Here is a 23190-nt window from a genome sequence, read left to right as displayed (position 1 = left end):
GGGTTCAGTCATAGCCACCATCTTAATCTTGACAGAAGTGGTTTGAAGATGACACCCAGAAGCACAAACTAGCTAATCATGTTTCAACCATGCTATGATGAAATGTGGTTTGACTAGAGAAAAGAAGGAGGATGCTTAGCCATTACAAAACATATGATTGATTTCCAGTGAAGTGGAAAGAATAAGAACCTCAAAACCACTCTGCCTTGATTGTGTTCGGTACATGTTAAAATAGAGAAATGCTTTAATAGGCTTTAAATATTTTACTACAACATTCAAAGCTCACTAAATCACCTTCGTGACTCCTAGCAACTCTTGCTCCCTAATCCTGCCTACCTTACAGGGCTAATGCAAGCATTCCACTGATTGCAAATTGAACATTGAACAATGTATCGGCAAGACCCCATTTAGAGAACATTATGGTCTGGATATGGAATCCACAGCCACATGAGACTCTAAAGCCAATGTTCCTCAACTTTGGCATCTTTAAAAGTCCCAGAATCTGCCAGCCTGGGGAATTCTGGGAGTCGAAGTCTACATGTCAAGGGTCCTGTCTGAACAGAAGCCCTGAATGCCATACAGAAACAAAGTAACCATTCAAAGTTGCAACAGCACTGAAAAAAAATGGCATATGACCATTTTTCACACTTACGACTGTTACAGCAGCCCCACGGTCATGTGATCAAAATTCGGATGCTTGGCCACTAATTCACATTTATGACAGCTGCAGCGTTCCAGGTTCACGTGATCACCTTTTGCAACCTTCTGACAAAGCCAGTGGGGGGGGGGGAAGCCAGACTCACTTAACATACCTTCATCCCGGGTTTATTCGGACATTCCATCTCTTCTATGGGGGGCGAATTATTACCCCCCGTAGATAGGGCTCGCAACTTGGGAGTCCTCCTAGATTCACGGCTCACCCTGGAAGACCACATAGGAGCTGTGACTAGGGGGGCTTTCGCCCAGGTTCGCCTGGTGCGCCAGTTGCGGCCCTATCTAAGCCGGGATGATCTATGCACAGTCACTCACGCTCTCGTGACCTCTCGACTAGACTACTGCAACGCTCTCTACATGGGGCTGCCCTTGAGGACCACCCGGAAGCTCCAACTGGCACAGAATGCAGCCGCGAGAGTTGTGTTGGGAGTTTCCCGATACTCCCATGTTACACCTCTGCTCCGTGAGCTGCATTGGTTGCCAGTTGTCTTCCGGGTGAGATTCAAGGTACTAGTCATGGTGTTTAAAGCCCTACATGGCAGGGGTCCGGAGTACCTCAGGGAACACCTGCTGCCGGCGTCAACTTCCCTCCGCCCTGTGCGTTCCCACAGAGAGGGCCTCCTCAGGGTGCCACCGGTCAGAGAATGTAGATTGGTGGCCCCCAGGGGGAGGTCTTTCTCTGTGGGCGCCCCGGAGCTATGGAACCAGTTACCGGTTGAGCTCCGGACGGCGCCCGATCTTCGCTCCTTTCGCCGCGATCTGAAAACATACCTGTTCGAACAAGCCGGCCTGGCCTGAGGGGGGATTGGTGGGGTTTTACTATCATTTTATTGGGGTTTTATTAATGTATTTATTGTTGGGCATGTATTTAATTACTTTTTAATTTTTGTAGCTTTGTGTTTTATTCTTGCCCTGTACACCGCCCTGAGTCCTTCGGGAGAAGGGCGGTATAGAAATATTAATAAATTAAATTAAATTAACAACCCTATTACTAAACAATTGCAGTGATTCACTTGACTGTGGCAAGAAAGGTAAAGAAAAATGGGGCAAAACTCATTTAACAACTATCTCGCTTAGCAATAGAAATTTTGGGCTACGTGTACACATTTTGCTTTAATGTACAAAGACTTTGCATATCACATCATCCAATTATCCTAGTTGTGTCATGTGGGGTATTACTGCTCTTCTGCTAGCTTCTGAGAAGTCTTGTTTCCTGGATTTGCATAACACAGCAAACCATAAATCAATCATACAAGTGCTATATTTCCATAGCACACTGAGTCACACGTTGGTCAACCACCTTTGAGCTTAGCATGAGTTGTGTAAAACCAGCCCATGTGCCTAGTTACAGTTTTGTGAAAAACAGCTGAGAAAACCATGGGGTGGACCCCACAAAACTGAAAGACTGTGTTCGACAACATATTATCTGATAAAATGAAAGAAGCCTCTCGTTGCAAGCTGCTTTGACCTCCAGGAAGAAAAGCAGGCTACAAATTAAAAAAATAAAAGTAAAAACAAACACATTGTTCTTTGGTTAACTAAACCATGGTTTGCTGAATGGACCTGGGTGCCAGGGATTGCACTAGACATTGAACCACAAATTAAAGAGCCAAGCTAGACATCCAAGTTTATGATTCATTGTGTCATGTGAAACTGGAAAAGTAGAATCAATCAAAGCTGGTGGGCTGAAAGCCAACCACTGCTTCGCAGCAGAGGAAAAGTTTAAACTTCAGACGGGCCTATCGGTAGTAAAAAAACAACGGTATCCAACCTTGGCAATTTTAAGAGGCGTGGACTTCAATTCCCAGAATTCTCCAGCCAGCCTGCCTGCCTGGCTGTAGAATTCTGGAAATTGAAGTCCGCGACTCTTAAAAAAGTTGCCAAGGTTGGTCAACCCCTGTATTACTTCTATCTGTTTAGTTATGTCAGGGGTCTTCAAACTTGGCCCTTTTATGACTTGTGGACTTCAACTCCCAGAATTCCTCAGCCAGCATGCCTGGCTGAGGAATTCTGGGAGTTGAAGTCCACAAGTCATAAAAGGGCCAAGTTTGAAGACCCCTGAGTTATGTGCTTATCACTAAATGCAGTACAAAACTTATTTTTCTCCCATCACAACACAATTGTGTAAGGGAGACTAAGCTGGCAGGGGAGGGGCCGACCAAAGGGAGCTTACAGGACTGGGGGGGGCACTTTTCCGCCTCCAAAACCACTTCCGACACCCCCCCCCCCATTCTAACGGGCCTTTACTATAACGTCCCGCCCAGGCAGGCTCGCAATGCTGCGGACTGTTTTGGCTTGCAGACTCACAAAGTGGGCGGAGGAGGAGGACGCGGGAGGCGGGGAGAGAGAGAAAGAGAGACGGGGGAGGCGGGGCCTAGCCTAGGGGTAGGCAACCTCGGCTCTTTTATGACTCGTGGACTTCAACTCCCAGAATTCCTGAGCCAGCATAGCTGGCTCAGGAATTCTGGGAGTTGAAGTCCACGAGTCATAAAAGAGCCGAGGTTGCCTACCCCTGGGCCTAGCCCAGGGGTAGGCAACCTCGGCTCTTTTATGACTCATGGACTTCAACTCCCAGAATTCCTGAGCCAGCCAAGCTGGCTCAGGAATTCTGGGAGTTGAAGTCCATGAGTCATAAAAGAGCCGAGGTTGCCTACCCCTGGCCTAGCCGGTCCTCCCTCTCCCATTAAAACTACAACTCCCAGCATCCCAGTCGGCTTTGACCTGGCGCCAGCTGATAGAGGGATTTATTTATATATTTATTTAAATAATTTTAAAAAAAGAAAAAAGAAAAGAAGCCTTGAGGAGAGAAAGCCAGACGGGGCGAGTTTGCAGCAGCGGCGGCGGCTGAGCAATTATTTTGCTGTTCTTAAACCCCCCCTCCCACACACACACACACATACACAAAAACAATGTTTACACCACCCCCCTCCCTTCCTTTCCTTGCTGGGTCTCCGTGATGTGCAAGCGGTGCCCTCCGTTCCTTTCAACGCGGATGCCCCGATGAACTCGAAGGGGGCATCTTCCCGGGCGCTGAGCAAGCGGCCGAGGCAATAAAAGCGGCGGCGGCGGCGCTGCAAAGCTCCAGCCTCGATCCTTTCCCTCGGACTCGAAGGGGCAGCCGGAGCCGGGCCAGAGCCCTTCCTTCCCTCCCTCCCTCCCTTCCTCCCTCCCTCCTGCCCGCCCTCTCTCCCTCGCTCGCTCGCTCGCTCGCTCCGGCGCAGGGCAGCCCTCTCGCAGCAGCCGCCCTGATGCCGAGACATGGATAGAGCCACGGTCGCGCGTGGAGGTGCCCAGAAGATGGTCGAGAGGAGGGAAGGCGGCGACGGGACAGCAGCTGGAGGAGGAGGAGGAGGAGGAGGAGGAGGCGGTGGCGGCGTTAGTGGCAGTGGCTGCCGGCGATCCCGGCCAGCCGGGCTGGGCCGAGCCGGCTACGCGCTTCAGCAATGCGGGCAGCTTCAGGACCTCATCGACATCTCGCTCTCCAGCCTGCAGGGGCTCCGCACCAAGTGCGCCGCATCCAACGACCTCACGCAGCAGGAGATCCGCACCCTGGAGGTACGCGGAGCGAGGCGCCCCCTCGGCCCCACCCGCCGCGAAGGGCGCCCGCGGGGTAGCCCCTCGGCGTCTCGCTTGCAAAGATCCCCACCATCACCAGGGCGCAGCAAAGCGCCTGTTTTTTTCCCCTGGCTCCTGGCTGCCCCCTGGAGGTTCCTCGGAGCTTTGCAGCTCGCCTCCCTTGGTCCTGCTTTGGGAAGCAGCCGGAGGGATGATGATGATGATGATGATATTATTGTTATTGTTATTGTTGTTGTTGTTGTTGTTGTTGTTATTATTATTATTATTATTATTATTATTATTATTATTATTATTATTATTATTATTATTAAGTGGGGTTGATGGGTGAGGTGGGTGTCCGATCCCCTCCAGCTTCCTCCCCACGGAGGTGTGTTTTTTTTTCCCCCAGAAATGTGGAGATGTGCGGCGGGTGGTGGTAAACTTTCCCTGTCTTTCTCAAGCAACCCGAACCGTCTTCCAAAATTGGTTTATTGAAGAGTTCTTTTGAGGTGTGTGTGTGGGGGGAAGGGATACCTACTTCAGGTTGGGGAGTCATGAGGCTACTTAAGGAGATAACCCCCTCCCTCCCCTCAAAAGAACTCTTCAATAAGCCAATTTTGGAAGACGGTTGCTTAAGTAGATGCCACAAAGAGGCACGTTGCGCGTGGTTTCTTGCGACTAGTGGAGGTGATGAGCGAAAAAGGGACGGGAATGGAAGCGTACTTGGGTTTTGTCCTTAACGAATCGAAAAGGCGTTAAGACAGTAATGTACGAGCGCGTTTGGATCTCTCTGGAAGGTTGTATCTCATTTCATTACGCCCCCCCCTCCAACATAGTTTACCCCAGGGGTCTTCAAACTTGGCCCTTTTATGACTTGTGGACTTCAAATCCCAGAATTCCTCAGCCAGCTTGCTGAGGGATTTGAAGTCCACAAGTCATAAAAGGGCCAAGTTTGAAGACCCCTGGTTTACCCGGATTTATTTATTTATTTTTTTTTAAAAAAATATCTTCACTTTCCTGGGAACGGGAGCCATTTACCCAGCGGTTAACTGCTACTGTTTTCCTTAGTGCGACTGATGTTGTTTTCTTTGGCTGTAATTGCGGGCTGATCTTATTCTCTTTGGCTGCTTTGGCAAGGCATACTAAATCCTTGGTTGACCTAACCATGGCTAACTGAATTCATCCATTGCGCTGAGTTCACAAGACATACTGAGCCAGGGATCTGAGTTCGGGCCACACGTTGAGGAGTCAGCCTCATCCAGTCCTATTTTAACCTAACCCATTGGGCTCACCCATCTTTCTCCTGTATAGATGAGTTAATTTATATTGCCATCATCCAGTAAATCATTCTTCCCCGCCCTCTGCCCCCATGGAAATTATAGATACCCGTTCCTGGAGAATCGATTACCCCTTCAGTCTTTTCCCACCTGTTGTGGAAAGGTAAATCTCCTTGCAGTAAAGAGGTGTTATATTCTCAATTTCAGTGTATATTGCTGTTTATTGAAGCGTGTTGGTTTATAGACGCCCCCCCCCCGTTCTTATTTTGCCTGAAAATAAATTCCTCCAAGCAACGGATCAAGCAGCCTAAACAACAGAAAACACTTGATAATAGAGAAACTCCCAAGAGACAGATCCAAATGGCTTTTTGCCAATCTTTCCTAAACTGGCTTATTTTTATAAATGCTTTTATAAATTCTTCTGGAAGAAAAAAAAAAGGAATGTGTATATAACGGAGTGTCTCAATGCATTCCATGCTGCAAGGAAAGGAAATAGTCTCTTTTTGACTTGTAGAGGGGTAGAGATAAGTGACTTATCTTCCTGCAACAATAGGGTTTTTTTAAGGGAGGGGATTCCTCTGCCCTGTTTTTGCTTGGATAGTTTTGACTCCCCTTGATGGCTTTTGCTGAGACAGGATATACACTCTGGCATCTTGGGGTGCATTTATTTGTTAGAGGTGGAGGGGGTTTGAACAAAATTAGCTCCTGGTTTTTTTCGTGTTCTCTGTATTTACATAATATGCTGAACCAAACCAACCAACCAACCAACCAACCAACCAACCATATTTTAACATGTAATCCCAGCCTATGTTGGTGATTTGTGGCACCGATAGTCCTCTACTTAACAACCACAATTGAACACAAAATTTATGTTGCTAAGTGAGAAATTTGTCAAGTGAGTTTTGCCCTTTTTTACGACTTTTCTTGCCACATTTGTCCAGCGAATCACTGCAGTTGTTAAATTAGTAACAAGGTTGTTGAGTGAATCTGGTTTCCCCATGGACTTTGCTTGTCAGAAGGTCGCACAAGGCGATCACGTGATCCCGGGACAGTGCAATCGTCATAAATGTGAGTTATCAAGCATCCGAATGTAAATCACATGACCATGGGGATGCTGCAACGGTCATAAATGTGAAAAATGGTCATAAGTCACTTTTTTCAGTGCTCTTGTAACTTGGAATGGTCACTAAGCAAATTGTTGTAAGTCGAGGCCTACCTGTATAGTGGGGCTGTGCAAATTCTGAAAAGTGGGTTGAGTGAACATGGTTAAGTTAGTCTGGCACCTTGGCTGATCTCAGAAGAAAAAGTTAAGTGGGGTCCTTGGTGCTTTCTAAGCTTGGTTGTTTTCTTGCAGACATTTTATTACCCAACTAGGTAACCTCTTCAGTGTCAAAAGGGAGTGGGGTTTGCTCTTTCTTTATACATGATGACTTGGCTTGTTGTTATAGGTGGGAGTGTTGTTTTCTTCTTGTTGTTTGTCTGAGCTGGTAGTTCCTTGATTAGGGCATTGTTTACTGCTTGATTGCGGGTCTGGTATTAATCCTGGTGTTAATCCCTGTTTATTCAGGTGTTGATTGCTGGCCAAGTGGTGTTTTGGTCATTTCATTTCTTTGTTAGCTTTTTGATTGTCTTTCTTGAATAGTGTGTGAATGTAGGTTATCTTGTGTGCTTATTAGTGGCTGATTTGTCTGAGTATTAGGCTTCCACAAATTCCCTAGAGTTTTTGGATGTTCACAGTTGTGTTGTGCAATTAAAGAGTTTTCATCATGTCTTCCGGTTGTTAGTTGGCATTCGTGGATTTGCTCTGCTAGTCTTCTGCCGGTTTGTCCTCCATTGTGACAGTTACAGTAGGGTTAAAATGTTCGGAGTTAACAAGTTAGGGTAGGGTTGGACCTATTTGATACATAGATAGGAAGGAGCCTAGTCCATTATTATCCAAGGTTGTGGGCTTAAATAGAAAATTGAAAGAAAATTCTGAAAGAAGGGAAAGATTTTCATACGGGTGTCAAGATAACTACGATAAATAGGGATCACCTGGGGTCACGTTTGAGTTGCAGAGTCTTTGCTTTTTTTTATAGATAAGTGTATCCTTCTATCCATGAAGAACAACAGGCTTTATTTTGGTTTGGGTGTTAAGTTTGTCACGTCAAAGCATCCCAACCCTCACTTACAAATTCCAAAAGGTAAAAGGATATTAACTGCTCTTAAATAAATGAGCAAAGTGCAAGAAGACTGTGCTAAAGTCTGTTGAAATTATTTTCTTTTCTTCATGCCCTCAAGGCAAACCAGACAATCGTCTGCAAAACCTTCATTCCAGAGGGGCACCTCAGTTTTGCAAATTATTCAATTAGCACTTCCTGATGCTCACACTTCTGAACTTGCACAACCCCCTTGCCCACCTCCCTTTCTCCCTCCCCTCTCCCCCAGCCTGGATTAGCCTGGCATGCTTAACCAGGTCAATAGCAGGGTAAGCTTACTTTGGAAACTTAAGCAGCAGGTCAGCAGTCTTCTTACCTGTCAGTCCTCCAAGAAAAAGAGCTGGAGGGCTAGACAGGCAAGGGTGTGTTGTTGCAAACTCTCCATTAAGATTGAGCAGCATGGCATCCTTAACTGATGGTTTACCTGCACACTCCTCAACTCCTTTCTCACACTCAAACAATAGGGAAAGGTTTATTTGCATATTAAATCATCCTCAGTATTCTTTTAGTATTAGTTTTAGTATTTAGTATACAAGATCACCCAAACAAAAATGTAGAAAGTACGCAGGAATCCCCATTTTATTAGAGTGGCAGCTTTTTCATCTGGTAAATATGATCCTTTATTGTCAGGAGAAGATACCCTGACCGGGTTAGTGACTGGCTGGATTAAATATTACAAATATGTCATGGTTTTCACAGAGTTTATTTTCTTTGGGTGGAAATGAGACAGGGCTTGATTTTTATGTGATGTGAGGTTGGTAGTTAATCTTGGCTAGATTGTGTGACGCAGTGACTTATAATTCATCCGTCTGAGTGTTTGGATCCTGGTTGTGGTCATTTTGTATACTATTCCCAGGATTTGGCAATATGCCGCCCTCCAGTTGTGTTGGCCCAAACAAGACAATGGGCATTGTGGGTAGTCTTCAACTTATAACCATTCGTTTAGCAATTGTTCCAAGTTATGATGGCAGTGAAGAAAATGACTGGTCCTCACAGCGTTCCCGTGGGCACGTGATCAAAATTTGGTGCTTTGCAACTGGCCTTGCGTACAGTCACTCATGCGCTCGTGACCTCTCGTTTGGACTACTGCAGTGCTCTCTACATGGGGCTGCCCTTGAGGACCACTCGGAGGCTTCAACTGGTGCAGAATGCAGCCGCGCGAGTGGTGTTGGGGGTCTCCCGATACTCCCATGTTACACCTCTGCTCCGCGAGCTGCATTGGCTGCCAGTTGCCCTCCGGGTGAGATTCAAGGTGCTGGTAATGACCTATAAAGCCCTACATGGCATGGGTCCGGACTACCTACGGCAGCACTTGCTGCCGGCGTCAACTTCCCTCCGTCTAGTGCGCTCCCACAGAGTGGGCCTCCTCAGGGTGCCTCCGATCAGAGAATGTCGTCTGATGACCCCCAGGGGGAGAGCTTTCTCTGTGGGCGCGCCAGACCTATGGAACCCCTTGCCGTTTGAGCTCCGGATGGCCCCCGACCTTCGCTCCTTCCGACGCGATCTAAAAACCTATTTATTTGAACAATCCGGCCTGGTCTGATGGGTTTGGGGTTTGGGTTTGGGTTTTAGCATAGTTTTAATTATTGTATTATATTGGGCATAATTATTTAATTCTTTTTTAACTTTTGTATTTCGATATTTATTGCCCTGTACACCGCCCTGAGTCCTTCGGGAGAAGGGCAGTATAAAAATTTAATAAATATAAATATAAATATAAATGTGTTTATGACAGTTGCAGCGTCCCAAGGTCATGTGATCTCCATTTGCTACCTTCCCATCTGGCTTCTGACAAACCAAGTCAATTGAAGAAGCCAGATTTGCTTAATGACTGTGTGATTCACTTAACAGCCCTGGCAAAAATCATAAAATTGGGCACGATTCACTTAACAACTGCCTTGCTTAGCAAAGAAAATTCTGGTCTCAACAGGGGTGATAAATCAAGTACTCCCTGTGCCACCATCAGGGTTTGCTTTCCTGCTTTCTTGCTATTGTTATCCTGCTTGGTATGTAATAAGAAGCTATCTAATACAAACATTCTTCATTCCCATTATCAGTCCTGGACTATCAGCAGAGAACATGTGTCATATTTGGAAATGTTCCTCTTTGTTAGAATAGGTCGGCAGTGAAATCAGTGACCCAGAGAGGTGGTGACCTCTTAATTGGAGAACTTCAAGCGGAGATGCTTTCCTTTCAAAGCCTTTCCTAAAAAGATTACATCACGGGAAGCTGGGCTGTTGTGCTACCAAGATAAATTTTGGCTGGAAAACACAGAATCACAGAATTGGAATCACTGTTCTGTTTGCAGATAACTTGCAGGGGAAGGCAACCTTGGCTCTTTTATGACTCGTGGACTTCAACTCCCAGAATTCCTGATCCAGCATGGCTGGCTCAGGAATTCTGGGAGTTGAAGTCCACGAGTCATAAAAAAGCCGAGGTTGCCTACTCCTGGGCTAGAGTATAAATAGGTGGCTTCTACATGCTCTGCTTCTTTCTGTTGGAGCGCCCAACTTTTCTTTGGTAACTTTCTTTGGGGGTATTTCCATTCTCTTTGGTATCTTCAAATCGGTGTTGACTCCTGATGACTGCCTGGACAAGCCCCTGAAGTTTTCTTGGCAGGATTTCAGAAGTGGCTTCCACCTTCCTAGATTTGAGAGAGATGGACTGGCCCGAGGTCACCCATCTGGTTTGTGCCCGAAGCTGGATTAGAACTCAAATTCATGGTCCCCCAGCTTCTAACCCATTATCTTCACCATTATACCAGACGGGCTCTCTCTCCGGTCTTGGTCCTTACATTATCCTGTGATGTTGTGTAATTACGTGCTTGGCTTGTATTGTGAGAAACCACAGAAGACAAGAAAATGAGGTCATTGGTGTCCATTGGAGATGCTTGGTGGGGGGAGTTGAGTGGATTATGATAGAGCTGATATGGGCACCTTGTGGCCTGCCATTTGTGGTTCATTTTAGTCATGTTCAGCCAACGTGGTCAATATCCAGGGATAAGGAGTGTTGATTTGCAGTATCTGTAATTCCACATCACTCTGTGTTGTGCAAACTGAGCCCAGGGGATCAGTGTATGTTCCATGCTTTGTGCAAAGGCAGATAATGTGAAAGTCATAGATAGGTATGTCTTTTTATTTGATTTGATGTTTGTGGCCCCAATTCCTACTCACTCTGATTTGCTCACAAACTAAAACACACACACACACACACACACACACACACACACACAAATGAATACGAATACTATTATGAAAGTAATATAAGAAATTGCAAAGTAAGTTAGAAAATAGCAATCCAGACCACATACAGTCTATAACAGGGAGTTTGTCTACCCTAGACCAAGTCCTGGGAGAATAGCCAGGTCTTTATAGCCTTTTGGAATGTCAACAGAGTAGGAGCCATGCAGCTCTTGGGTGTGGGGATGGGAGAAATCTCACTCCAGAGGACAGGTGCTGTTATGGGGAAGGTGTGCTTCCTAGGTCCCTGTTAAGTAGTGAGTTCTTTGGTGCAGGAAGGAAGACACGAGGCTGAGTACAGGATAACACATACTTTATTCTTGCTAGAATTGTACTGAAACTTGGCTGCAACCAGCCACAATATATAGTCTAGCCCCTAGGCGGCAGCCAATAGGTTTGAACCCACTCTTGCCGCCTGGGGCTAGCCAATTGCGGGACAGAAGACAGCTAGTCTGGGTTACTGGAGAGCCGTTAGCTGCTCCTGCAACGCACGTGGTGTATCACCACAAGACCAGTACATAATACCCCTCCCCTCTTAGATCAGACTATGACAACCGCGATTAGTCTTGACAGCTGTCAAGACTTATTAATCAACTCACATACAACTGTGGTGATAATAATAAAAATAATAAATAATAAATTCACTGTGGCTACAATGAGATTAAACAACATCTAATGAACAGGCTTACATTGCAGTAATGGCAGTTTCACAATGCACAAGTTTCTGTAGTTAGTGGTAACAAGTTTTACAACACTATACATCACTTTATTTTAAAATGTAATCTGTGAGGTACGCAGGAGGCTTGTGTGGCCTAGAGGAACGTCTTGGAGTTCCCATCACTTTGTGGTCTACCAGCTTACTCAGTGGGCTGGGTACACCCATGTCCCTTTGTGCTCCTGTGTCAAGGGGAATCGAAACGCTCTGGCTGGCCTCACCAGGTTGGCGCACCCTAGAGTCAGTCTGTCCAGCAGAGTAGACACAGCGGTTGCTGAAGTTCGGCTGGCTCGCTTCATCAGGGGTTCCATGTTGCACTCCCGTGCTACCCAGTTCTTCCTCAGATTCCATCTCCGCTGAGAAGGAAAAACCCTGGTGGTCCAAGTGAGGGCTGGCTTGGCCACAAGTTTGAGGACCTTGGGAGGGACTTGTGATGCAGTCCTCACTTAGTGGCCATTCTGGAAACCTTTTCCTAAGTTGATCAATGCGTCTTCTGACAACTCGCCCTCCCTCCAACCCCACTTCATAAGATAGGGGTCCAGATGCCTTGGTTATTTGACCAGGAACCCATAAATTCCCTTGACCATAGTTCCTGGCCCAAACCCAATCGCCCATGTGCAGCCCCCTCGGAGGCTTTGGTCGAGAGGCTTCTGCTGCCACTCTGTCTGGATGCAACCTGTCCAGTTTAGTAATCAAACACCTCCACCAACGTAGTTCTGCAGGACTTTTACCTGTGGCCGTGCAGGGTGTAAAATGCTGGCAGAGTAAAAAATCTGCCAATCTGTGATGCCAGTCACCTGTGACAATGCGCTTGAGTGCCTCCTTCATTGTCCTCACCATGCGTTCAGCTTGACCATTAGAAGATGGATGAAAGGTTGCAGACGTTGCATGTCTGATGAGATTAGCTCTAAGGAAAGCCTGAAATTCAGCAGCAGTGAATTGGGCCCCATTGTCAGAAACTAAGACATCAGGCAACCCATGTGTTGCAAAGAGTTTTCTCAGCACCTGGATGGTCCTAGCAGTAGTCATATTAGGAACTGGAATTACTTCCAGCCATTTTGAGTGGCTATCCACTACTATCAGGAAGAGTTGCCCTTGAAAAGGCCCAGCGTAGTCTATGTGAATCCTAGACCAGGGAGTGTGCGTTTCCTCCCACCTGTGAACTGGGGCCTGAGGCATTTCAGGCCTAGATTGCTGGCATGTATAACAACCATAGACTTGACTCTCAATGGCCTTATCAAGGCTAGGCCACCAAAGGTAGCTTCTAGCTAAAGCTTTCATTCTGACAATGCCTGGATGGCCTTCATGTAATGAGTGTAAAACCCTGTCTCTTAGGGAAGTGGGAATTATGACTCTGTCCCCCCATAAAATGCACCCTTTATGTGCAGACAACTCATGTCTCCTGACAAAAAAACTTTGAAATTCAGAGCCTGGACTTTTTTCCAACCAGCCCGTGTATACCCATGACAACACTCTACTAAGTATTTTATCTGTGGCAGTTTCAGCAGCAATGTCCCCTGCATGGAGGGGAAACTCAGGTATGTCCTGTATGGACAGTATTCTAGCAGCAGGAGCTGGAGCTGGATCCATTAGTGGCAGTGGTAGTCTGCTGAGGCCATCAGCATGGCCCATTTCCTTCCTTGGTTTGTGAATTAGTTCAAAATTGTATGCAGACAGAAAAATAGACCATCTCAACATTCTTGGAGATAGTATGTGGGGGTTTGTTTGTCTGTTGTGAACAGTCCCAACAGAGGTTTGTGGTCAGTGTAGACAGTGAAATCCCTGCCATATAAGTAATCATGAAATTTTTTAATTCCAGCAACTATGGCCAGGGCCTCTTTGTCAATCTGGGCATAGTTGTGCTCAGCAGAGGGCAAGGTCCTTGAGTAAAATGCAATAGGAACCTGTTTCCCATTTTTCTCTGTGTGGCTTAAGACTGCCCCCACCCCATAGGGAGATGCATCACTTGCAAGACATACAGGTTTAGACTCTATGTAATGAGTTACAGTTGATTTTTCAGACAGTAGTGCTTTCAAGTCCTGGAAACTTTTTTCATGTAAATTAGTCCATTTCCAAGGAGCTTTTTTGTCAAGTAGCCTGTGGAGGGGCTCTGCTATGCGGTAGGAATGTATGATAAAAATTTAGGAGACCCAAAAATGCTTGAAGCTCTCCTTTTGATTTGGGCCTAGGAGCCATCTTAATGGCCTTCACTTTAGAATCAGCGGGGTGAATGCCATTAGCATCAATTCGGAACCCCAAGAATTCTGTTGATGAAACCCCAATACTACACTTGTTCTTTTTTAATTTGAGGCCTGCTTTGCGAAGCCTCTGCAAAACAGCCCTGAGCCTTATTCCCCTGCAATAAGAACATCATCAAAATAAGGGCAGACGCCCTGGATGCCCTTAAGTGTCCGTTCCATAATCCCTTGGAAAATACCCGGTGCAACACTGACTCCAAACTGTAAGCGTTTAAGTTTGAACGCCCCTCTGTGAGTCACGATCGTTTGAGCTGTAGCTGTGGTCTCATCAACTGGCAATTTCTGATAGGCCTGTGCTAAATCAAGTTTAGCAAAAATGGTTCCCCCTTGCAAGGAGGCTAAAATATGGTTCACCACTGGGACCGGGTAAGCGTGTTGCTTGAGGGCCTTATTTAATGTGCATTTATAATCAGCGCAAATGCGAACTTCCCCGTTGGCCTTCAGTGGGGTGACAATAGGAGTTTCCCACTCTCCCCCATCAACAGGCTGTAACACGCCCTGTTCTACAAGCTTATCGATTTCGGAATCAATTTTGTGTTTTAAGGCAAAGGGGACCCTGCAAGGTTTAACCCTAATTGGAACAATGTTAGGATCTAACTTAAAAGAAATAGGCGGGCCTGTGTATAGGGTTGAATCAAAAACATCCGCGTATTCTTCGCACACTGACATGAGGTCTGCAGTTTGTGTCCAGTTTATGCCAGTAATCTGAATACCTAAGGCATCAAACCAATCAAGTCCAATAAGACTCATTCTTTGGCCCCCTATTACTATTACATCCAAGTGCCCCAAAAACCCTTTAAATTTTACCAATAATGTGGCTTCACCCTTAACTTTAACGTGAGTGTTTTGAAAATCCGTTAAAATGATATCTGAGGGTCTTAGTTTAGCCCAATTATTACTGCACCTACACAGGAAGTCAAATGTGTCTTGCAAAATGATTGAGACTGCAGAGCCGGAGTCCAATTCCATCTTACATGGAACTCCTTGTAGCTCTACCAAGAGCTTAAGTTTGGGTTTGAGGGGGCGTCGAGCCCTGGTGCAGCATATGCTTCTACGGCTTCTGAAGAATCCCACACTAACTGGACCCTGGGCCCCAGTACCTCTCCTAGTCAGTTCTTCCGACTGGTGTTTGGGTGGCCGGTCTCTCTGGCGGGCTCTGCAAACCACCGCGATGTGGCCTGTTCTTCTGCAAGCTCTACATGTGGCCGAACAAAATCTGCAATTGGCGCGAAGATGGTTGCCTCCGCACCTCTTACATCTTGGTAACAGAACTGCCTTGTAACCGTCCTCTCGCTGGTGGTTGTTGTGGTGTTGCGCATTGGATTGCCTTTGAGGTCTGTTGATTTCGGGTTCTTCTTCCTCTGACGATGCTCTGGCGCATTTGGCGACCTCAGGATGGACCGATTCGACTTTTGAAGGTTTGGTAAGCTGAACAGTCTGCACTGCGCCCCCGGCAGCTTCGTCGGCCATCACCTCGTTCTGTGCCTCGGAAAATGTTAAGTTGGGTCTAGCAAACAGTCTTTGCTGAAGCGTTCTGTCCCGAAGGCCACAGACGAGCCGGTCTCTTAGTCGTTCTTTTAAGTTTGAGAAGTTGCAAAGGCGTGCGGCCTGTCTTAGGCCCGCAATGAACTCTGAAGCTGTCTCCCCGGGTAGCTGCACTCTTTGGTCAAATTTGAATCTCCAAGCCATCTCAGACATCTTGGGCTGGAAGTGCCCGGTTAGCTTCTTCTTAAGATCTGCGTATGAGACTGCTTCGATGGGCGTCAGCACGAAAAGATTCTCTGCCAAGTCGAAGGTTGCTGGGCCGCACACACAAAGCAATGTTGCGGCCTTGAGACCTTCCTCCGCGATCTGATTTGCTCTCAGATAGTTTTCTACTTGCGAAAGGTAAGATGGCCATTCTTCCGGATGCTTCATGTCAAATTCTCTTAATTTGCTGACCTTTGGCATTCTTCCTTCAGATTCCTGCTATCTTCGGATTCTGCTTCTAGGCTCAGGGAATGCGTCCGCTGAGCGCGAGGCTGCTAGTGTGGCTTGCTAGCTGGCCTAGATGGGGGGGGGAATGCCTCTTCCCTCCGGCGTGTGCTGCCGACCCCTCGTTGACTTCAGCTCTTAATCGGCGAAACAGGATCCCACCTTCATCACCACTGTTAAGTAATGGGCTCTTTGGTGCAGGAAGGAAGACATGAGGCTGAGTACAGGATAACACATACTTTATTCTTGCTAGAACTGTACTGAAACTTGGCTGCAACCAGCCACAATAGCCCCTAGGCAGCAGCCAATAGGTTTGAACCCACTCTTGCTGCCTGGAGCTAGCCAATTGCAGGACAGGAGACAGCTAGTCTGGGTTACTGGAGAGCCATTAGCTGCTCCAGCAACACACGTGGTATATCACCACAAGCCCAGTAAATAACAGTCCCAAAAAAGGACACCATTTAATTAAAGAGATGGGAGGTGGTGACCCAAACTGTCAAACTGACCATGGCTGTTCACGTGAAAGCACTGGATGCCCTCTTCTTTGTTGTAGCATCTTTTTTTTATTGAAAAGTTTTACAATACATTTTATCTTTAACAATCCCTCCCCCCCTCCCCCCACCCAACCCTTCCTAACCCTCCCTAACCCTCCCCCCTCCCCCCCCTCCCCCCTCCCCGACTTCCCAGAGCTTTGTTGTAGCATCTTGAATAATGTGGCCCTTAGTGTTCTGTGAGGTTGGTTGTTTTTCTAGCAGATGTTTTATTACCCAGCTAGGTAATAATAGTGATGTGGCACTGATCACGTTACCTAGTTGGGTCATGAAATGTCTGCAAGAAAACAGCCAAGCTCAGAAAGCACCAAGGATCCTACCGTTCAACCCTGAACTCTTCTATTGATATTGGGAAAGGGGTTCGAGGATGTGTGATAGATCAGACATGTCAAACTCACGGTGTCATGTGATGTCGCGCAACGTATCAGGACGGTTTTGCCATTGCTGGCAATGGGACGGGCGCAGCTGTGATGGTTGTGATTTGGTTGGTAAACTAAATCTTCTTTTTAGAGCAGTTTTATAATAGTTTAATTTACTTATCACCACCCCTTTATATAGGTGCCAATATGCTTTGTCCCTTCTTTTCCCTCTCTCACTTGTAGTTTAATTGGATTGTCTCATCTGCAACACCTGGTGAATAATTTCTGAAGCTTCCTGCCTTACTCATAGCTTGAAACAAGGTTGTAGAGAGAGGGGCAGGATGAAAAGAAAAAAACTTAATTACTATGTTGGTTGAAGTTTCAAGATGCCACATCCAATGAGACATTACCGGTAATTCATTTCATGTAAAAATGCTGAAATCTCGTATGATTTGATGCTTCACCCCCCACCCCCCAAAAAAAGTTCATTTTAAGTATTTCAGACCATATCCCCAAATGCCTTGTTGCTGAATTTTGTCTTAAATTATCAACTGGGAGTATTTGGTGGGAAGATGGATTTTTTTCTTCCTTTGCAGTACTTGTGCTTTCCAGCAAAACAATCCAAACCAAGCAACCTTGGCATTTCTCCAAGAACATCTGGCTCCTACAAATATGCGACAAATATGGGAGATAATTTTGGTGGAAGGATTATCCAGTCCTCCCACTTTTTCATGTTGTTCCTTTTGCAGCTGATAGAGAATACAATGCCTGTGAGAATGTCTCTGATGCCTCCTGGTGTCTACTAAAAGCACATTGGGGAAGAAAGCGGACTTGCACAGCCCCAGTCGCAGCCTAATCTTTGGTTACACAACTGGACCCTCTGTCGGCCTTATGATAACTCTCAGAAAACATAAACGATGGTGGGTGTAACTGAGTACTTTGTTTGAGATTGTGCATCTCTGCCTGGAGGGGAAAAAAAACAAAGCCGATGAGGTCATAATAGGGTTACCATATATGAACTTTCAGACCTGACCAACAGATGGCAGCACAACAGCTAGTTGTTTGGATGTCTCTTTGCTTCCATCTAGCGATCATCCAAAGGGTTGTATTGTATTCCAGATCTGATATCTTAACAGGTAATGAAAGATTAAAGATGAGGAAGAGGATCAGCAGCAGCTGTTTGTCTTCTGCTTAGTGAATGTCTGGGTTTGACCATTGCCATTTTGGTAAATGTTTGTAGATGCAGATATGGACCATTGGTGAGGCCTTGAACTCTTGCTTGCACTTTGTGGGTGAGCCACTAACTAGCTCCCGCCAGCATCCCACTTCAGATACAAGTGTGGTAAAGTCCTTTGTAGGCAGTGAGGTGGGGATCTGACTTGCAAATAAAAGAAAGCAAACACTGCATTCCAAAGATGTAGAAAAGCTGTAATTCATTGTCTCTGGATCCTGGAGCATTCAGGGTGCATCATGGCTTGCAAAACGGCTGGGGTAGCCTGTACATAGAATTCAGGACATCTTTTTCCAGAATTCCAGAGCTTGCCCGAAAGATTTGGAACATATCTCCTTCGAAATGGGGGCTGGGTGGGTAGTGGGAAACGCTTTTACAGATTCTTAAGGGCAAGGGAAATGGGTCTGCTCTTTTGACATCCTGTCCCTAGAAGCCATTGCTTAAATCAAAAACAGTCCACCAAACAATCACCTACGAAGGCTTACAGTAATGACATGTGGGAATGACCTTTGGAGACAGAGGGAAGAATTGCAAACTAGACAACATTCAGAAAGAGGCAGATGAATCTGCAGAAGTAATGAGGCATGGTAAACATCTCAGAAGGACCCCCCCCCACACACACACACTAGTTTCTTGGATTTTAAAGGTGAGGGAGTAGTCTTGCAAAATTCTGTTAATGTAACCTTATAATAAGGATACAGCTAGTACTTCTCACTATGCTTCTTGTCTGGATTACCTTCCCAGGCTGACATTATCTGCTTCCTGAGGTCCATAGCGGTAATCACAATTTTTTTGTGTGTGTGACTTGCAACATCTGGGTCGTGTGCTCTTCACTATCACTTGACTGACGTTGAGGGTGTTTTCGAAAAGCATAGAAAGAAAAAGTTCTAAAGCAACGAGGAAAGATTATCAGCATTTTGTATTTTGGAAGTCTTTTCAATTTTGGCGCTCCCTAAAGTTTCACATCATAGGTGACTGCCTACCATAGAGGTCCCCAACTTTTTGGGCACCAGGGACCGGTTACGTGGAGAGGTTTTTCCGTGGACTGGAGACTGTGTGGTTTTGTGTGCTGCCTGCATCCCGCGGATGGGGCTTTGCTTGTTTGTGTAGCCAAGTTGCTGGCATGCTGCGGCTTGGTACTGGTCCATGGACCAGGGGTTGGGGACCCCTGGCCTACCATACTTAGGCCTAGAACCCTCCCTGTTGGGAGCCCCAATTCTCCAGAGACCCTAATGAAATCAGGCTGCTGCTGATACAACCCAAAATAAAAACCTGGGTTTCCATGGGCAATTATGGGTACCTTGTGTGCTCGGGGAGGGTCATCAATTCAGTTAAGACACTCTTAAATAAAGTTGCTTTATATTAACACCAAGGTTAATACCAGACCAACAATCAAGAAGTAAACAATATCCCAATCAAGGACAAAGAAGCCAATGGTAAACAACAACCTAATCAAGGAACCACCAAAAACAGTCGCATTAATGCAGGGCAAGCCACTTGTATAGAAATAGACAGCAAATCCCCCAGTCTTCTAGTGTTGATGATGTTACCTAGTTTGGTAATGAAACATCTGCAAGAAAACCACCAAGCTCAGAGAGCAGCAAGGACCCCACAGTAACTGTAATTTTGTGAGAAGTTCCATCTTCAGGGTTAGGGTCCAACTTCTTCTTTTATTTCATTGGTTTGTTTTGTAATTGTGCTAGCTGGTTCAGGAAGTAAACCGTACAATAAAAATGTCTGCTAACTTTATGCTCATCTCTCTTTATATTGTTGCCATACTCTAAATAAATTTAATATTGCTCATCTGATCCTAGCTTATCATTGTTCTAAACAATTTTGCTTGTTATTTTCTAGGAAATTTATTAGTATATTATGTCTCTTTTTGCTTGTTTGTTCTTCGATGGGAGTTGATCCTTTCACCTTTTTCTGAGTGCCAACGTTAATAAATTTTCTTTTTTGTTCTTTTGGACTGCTTTTGTTACAGTGGCACTGAGTGAATTTGGGCAAAGTTGTGGGCGGGGGAAAAAAACAGGTGAACTCTTCTGACCCCTATTGAAAGGTAGCTTTCATTTGTTCAGGTGGTTTATAATTTATTTTTTTTAACAATGAACTTCCATTATGGGGAAAACAAAAGGTAAAGCTGTGAAAGCAAGAGGTGGGGCTGCAATTTTTAAATTGTTTTTGGCAAAAGGAATGGCCAAATATAGTACCCATTTCACGGTAGCTCAGCTGTTAAAGACACTGATTTTGTCAGCTGAAAGCCCAGGTTCAAGACCTGAACTCCTTACATTGGGGTGAGCTCTTGTTACTTGCCCCCCAGCTCCAAGGTACCTTCCAAATTATTATTATTATTATTATTATTATTATTATTATTATTATTATTATTAAAAAAATTATTCATTAAACATGAACCTCAGTCAACTGAACACTCAAATTGACTGGCACTAATGGTTGACATGGGTTGCTGCCAGCATCCCAGGTATCAACCAGGTATCTCCTTAAAATGTAAGATGTTCCGAGTAGCGCAGTTTTTTGTAGCTTTGCTGGAGTTATTGCAGGAAGCTGCAGTTTCTTGATGTATTTTTGCAAAGTTTTTGGACATAGTTCCCATGCCCCGACGACATCATCATCATCATTAGCATTATTAGCATTATTATTAGCATTTCTGTAATGTTTTTCTTGATTTTACAACTGAATTTTCCTTTATAAAGCAAAGTTATAAATACTTGATTTTTTTTATCTTTATGAATGTCGTTGTCCTGTTTTCCCCCAAGAAAACATGGTCACTGTAAACAGAAATTGTAAGAGCCATTGCTTCAGAATGACATTATAAAACTTCTTTGAGTGTCTTATTTCAGGCTTATGTGACATAATGCCTGTGACTACCAGGTGCTTCCCAAATAATGTTCTTTATGTGTGAAACGTTCCCACAGTTGAAATTCTGGCGCTTGGTCACCGGCATATATTTATAACGGTTGCAGTATCTTATGTGGTTGTCATTTATGATCTTTCCGGCTGTCTTCTGACAAGCAAAGTCAATGGGGGAATCCAGATTCACTCCATGACTGCATGATTCACTTAGAACTGCAGTTACTCAGTTAACAACCGTGGCAAAAAAAAAAACATCATAAAACTGAGCAGGGCTAGCTCAACAACAACAGTGAAAATTCTGGTCCTAATTGTATTTGTAAATCGAAGATTACCTGCAATAACAAGCTCAGAGTGGGAAGGGGAAAAAGCTATGCATGAAAGAGAGAGGCAGAGTGTCAACATCTTGCTGTTCACCTAAGATGAACAGTGTTTTGTATGAACCTGACCAATTGTGGCGGAAGCAGCAAACTATGGGTTAGCATACAACCTGGAAGTCTGTCCTTATGTGCTTCTCCCGTTTCTTTCTCTTCCATGTGAAATTGTAGGGCATCTTCTTGAACCTCAATTGAAACCAGAGAGGACCTCCTGAGTTGGATAAACATCACTTAGTAGACCACCGCGCTGACTGTTCCTAAATTAGCATGCAAAGAAGCCTTCCCTGTCATTAGACAGAGTAAGGCTGAAAGATCTGATTTGGTGTAAGGCTGTTGTTCTTTGCATAAGGTGTCTGTGAAACTGGTCTCCTGCTGACAAACAGGATTTCATGCCCGGGAAAGGAAGGGGTGGGAGCTTGCAGGAGAAGGTGGGTATTAGCTGTGCCTAGTATTATTTGTCCATAACATTTAGCTGCTTAGCTACTGCTTCGAATGGATCCTTAAGTGCTTGATTCCTGTTGAGAAAAGTCAGACCACATAGGAAGGATCTTATGAACGGGATTATATTGGCAATCCACAGGAGGAAAACGTAACACCTCCAATAAGTCCAATAAGTCAAATCCCAAATCTGGTAGAAGACAGAGGCAATCCTTTGAGGAGATCAGGTGAGGTGGCCTTATAGGATGGTGAATGTAGGGTGGGAAAAGGCTCAGAGGGCAGGCTTTACTGCAGCCTTCTGTCTTACAGAATGAGAAGAGCAGGAGAAACTGCTCACACAGAGGTGGTGGTAAACTCTCTGCAGATGGTAGATCTTTTTCTAAAGCTGGCACTAGTGGAAGATCACTTGTTACAGTTCGTGTCACCGTAGGGGTAGTTGATGAGGCTGATGGTAGCAGTGACCGCTCGCTCAAAGTCTTTTATAAAGAAAAATCCTGTAGTAAGATGTTCAAAATAGTCTGTTCCAGCAGTTTTCCTTTTGAAACTTGCTGGACCATCTCTGGAATGACTGAGTGGATGTGGTCTAGAACAGGGGTCCTCAACCTTGGCAACTTTAAGATTTGTGGACTTCAACTCCCAGAATTCCTCAGCCAGCTTTGCTGGCTGAGGAATTCTGGAAGTTGAAGTCCACAAGTCTTAAAGTTGCCAGGGTTGAAGACCCCTGGTCTAGAATGAAAATGGAATGTGCCAAAGTTCTTTGGAATGTTCCAACTCCAGAACACAACATTTTGTCAATTCTTAACTGTTGTGGCATCTGGAGTGACCCTTGAATAGCTTCCATGGATCACTTGGCATATCTACAAGTGCATTTGCACTATTTTAGATTAGCTCTTCCTTGCCTCAGTGATTCCCGCATCTATGTTCAGCAGCTCATCTGATTTACCGGTATTTTTGGCTTTGCTGTAGTTCAGCTGGAGAAACGTTGAAGTGCTGGAACTTGGCAGAGTTTAACTGTCAGTTGCTTTGCCGTTGGTGGGAATTCTTGCCTCACTCCTTGGGCTGTCCCCAGAGATGACAAGAAACCATTGCTACATGTTATGAGTTCTCTGCTGTTTAATAAGATGAATGGCATCATGGTGGTTTTGCAGACTCGCCCTGAAAGAGATTGCTCAGATGTTCTAAAACCAAATCAAACTGACACTGTTTGGATGCTATTATATTTTTTACGCCTATGGTTGTTCAGTTGGAAGTTGCCCAGATAATTTTCGAGACCTTCTTTGCTTTTCCAGGTGAAGGAATGTTGGAATTCTTTCGGAAGGTTTGGGAATAGGAACCAAGCACTGTAATGGAAGCTCACAATCCCTTCATCAGATGTTCAAGGGTCTAGTAGTCTTAAGAAAAAAAAGGAAATGAGATGGGGAGGGGTGAATGTATTT

At 45.3% G+C, this 23190-nt stretch overlaps 1 protein-coding gene across 1 annotated transcript in view; it reads left to right on the top strand.

The window, feature by feature from the left end:
- The first annotated feature begins 3378 nt into the window (after positions 1-3378).
- Positions 3379-23190, top strand: part of KSR1 (kinase suppressor of ras 1) — a 180099-nt gene continuing 160287 nt past the window's right edge. The window contains exon 1 of the mRNA XM_083350342.1: positions 3379-4269. Within this exon, the coding sequence (XP_083206468.1) occupies positions 3973-4269 (297 nt within the window). The 5' untranslated portion in view covers positions 3379-3972. The remainder of the gene's footprint in view (positions 4270-23190) is intronic.

Source organism: Vipera ursinii, assembly GCF_947247035.1.
Source record: "Vipera ursinii genome assembly, chromosome: 1".
In the NCBI taxonomy this organism is placed as follows: domain Eukaryota; kingdom Metazoa; phylum Chordata; class Lepidosauria; order Squamata; family Viperidae; genus Vipera; species Vipera ursinii.
Note: the sequence above shows the minus strand (reverse complement) of the source record. Positions and strands in the feature narration are given on the sequence as shown.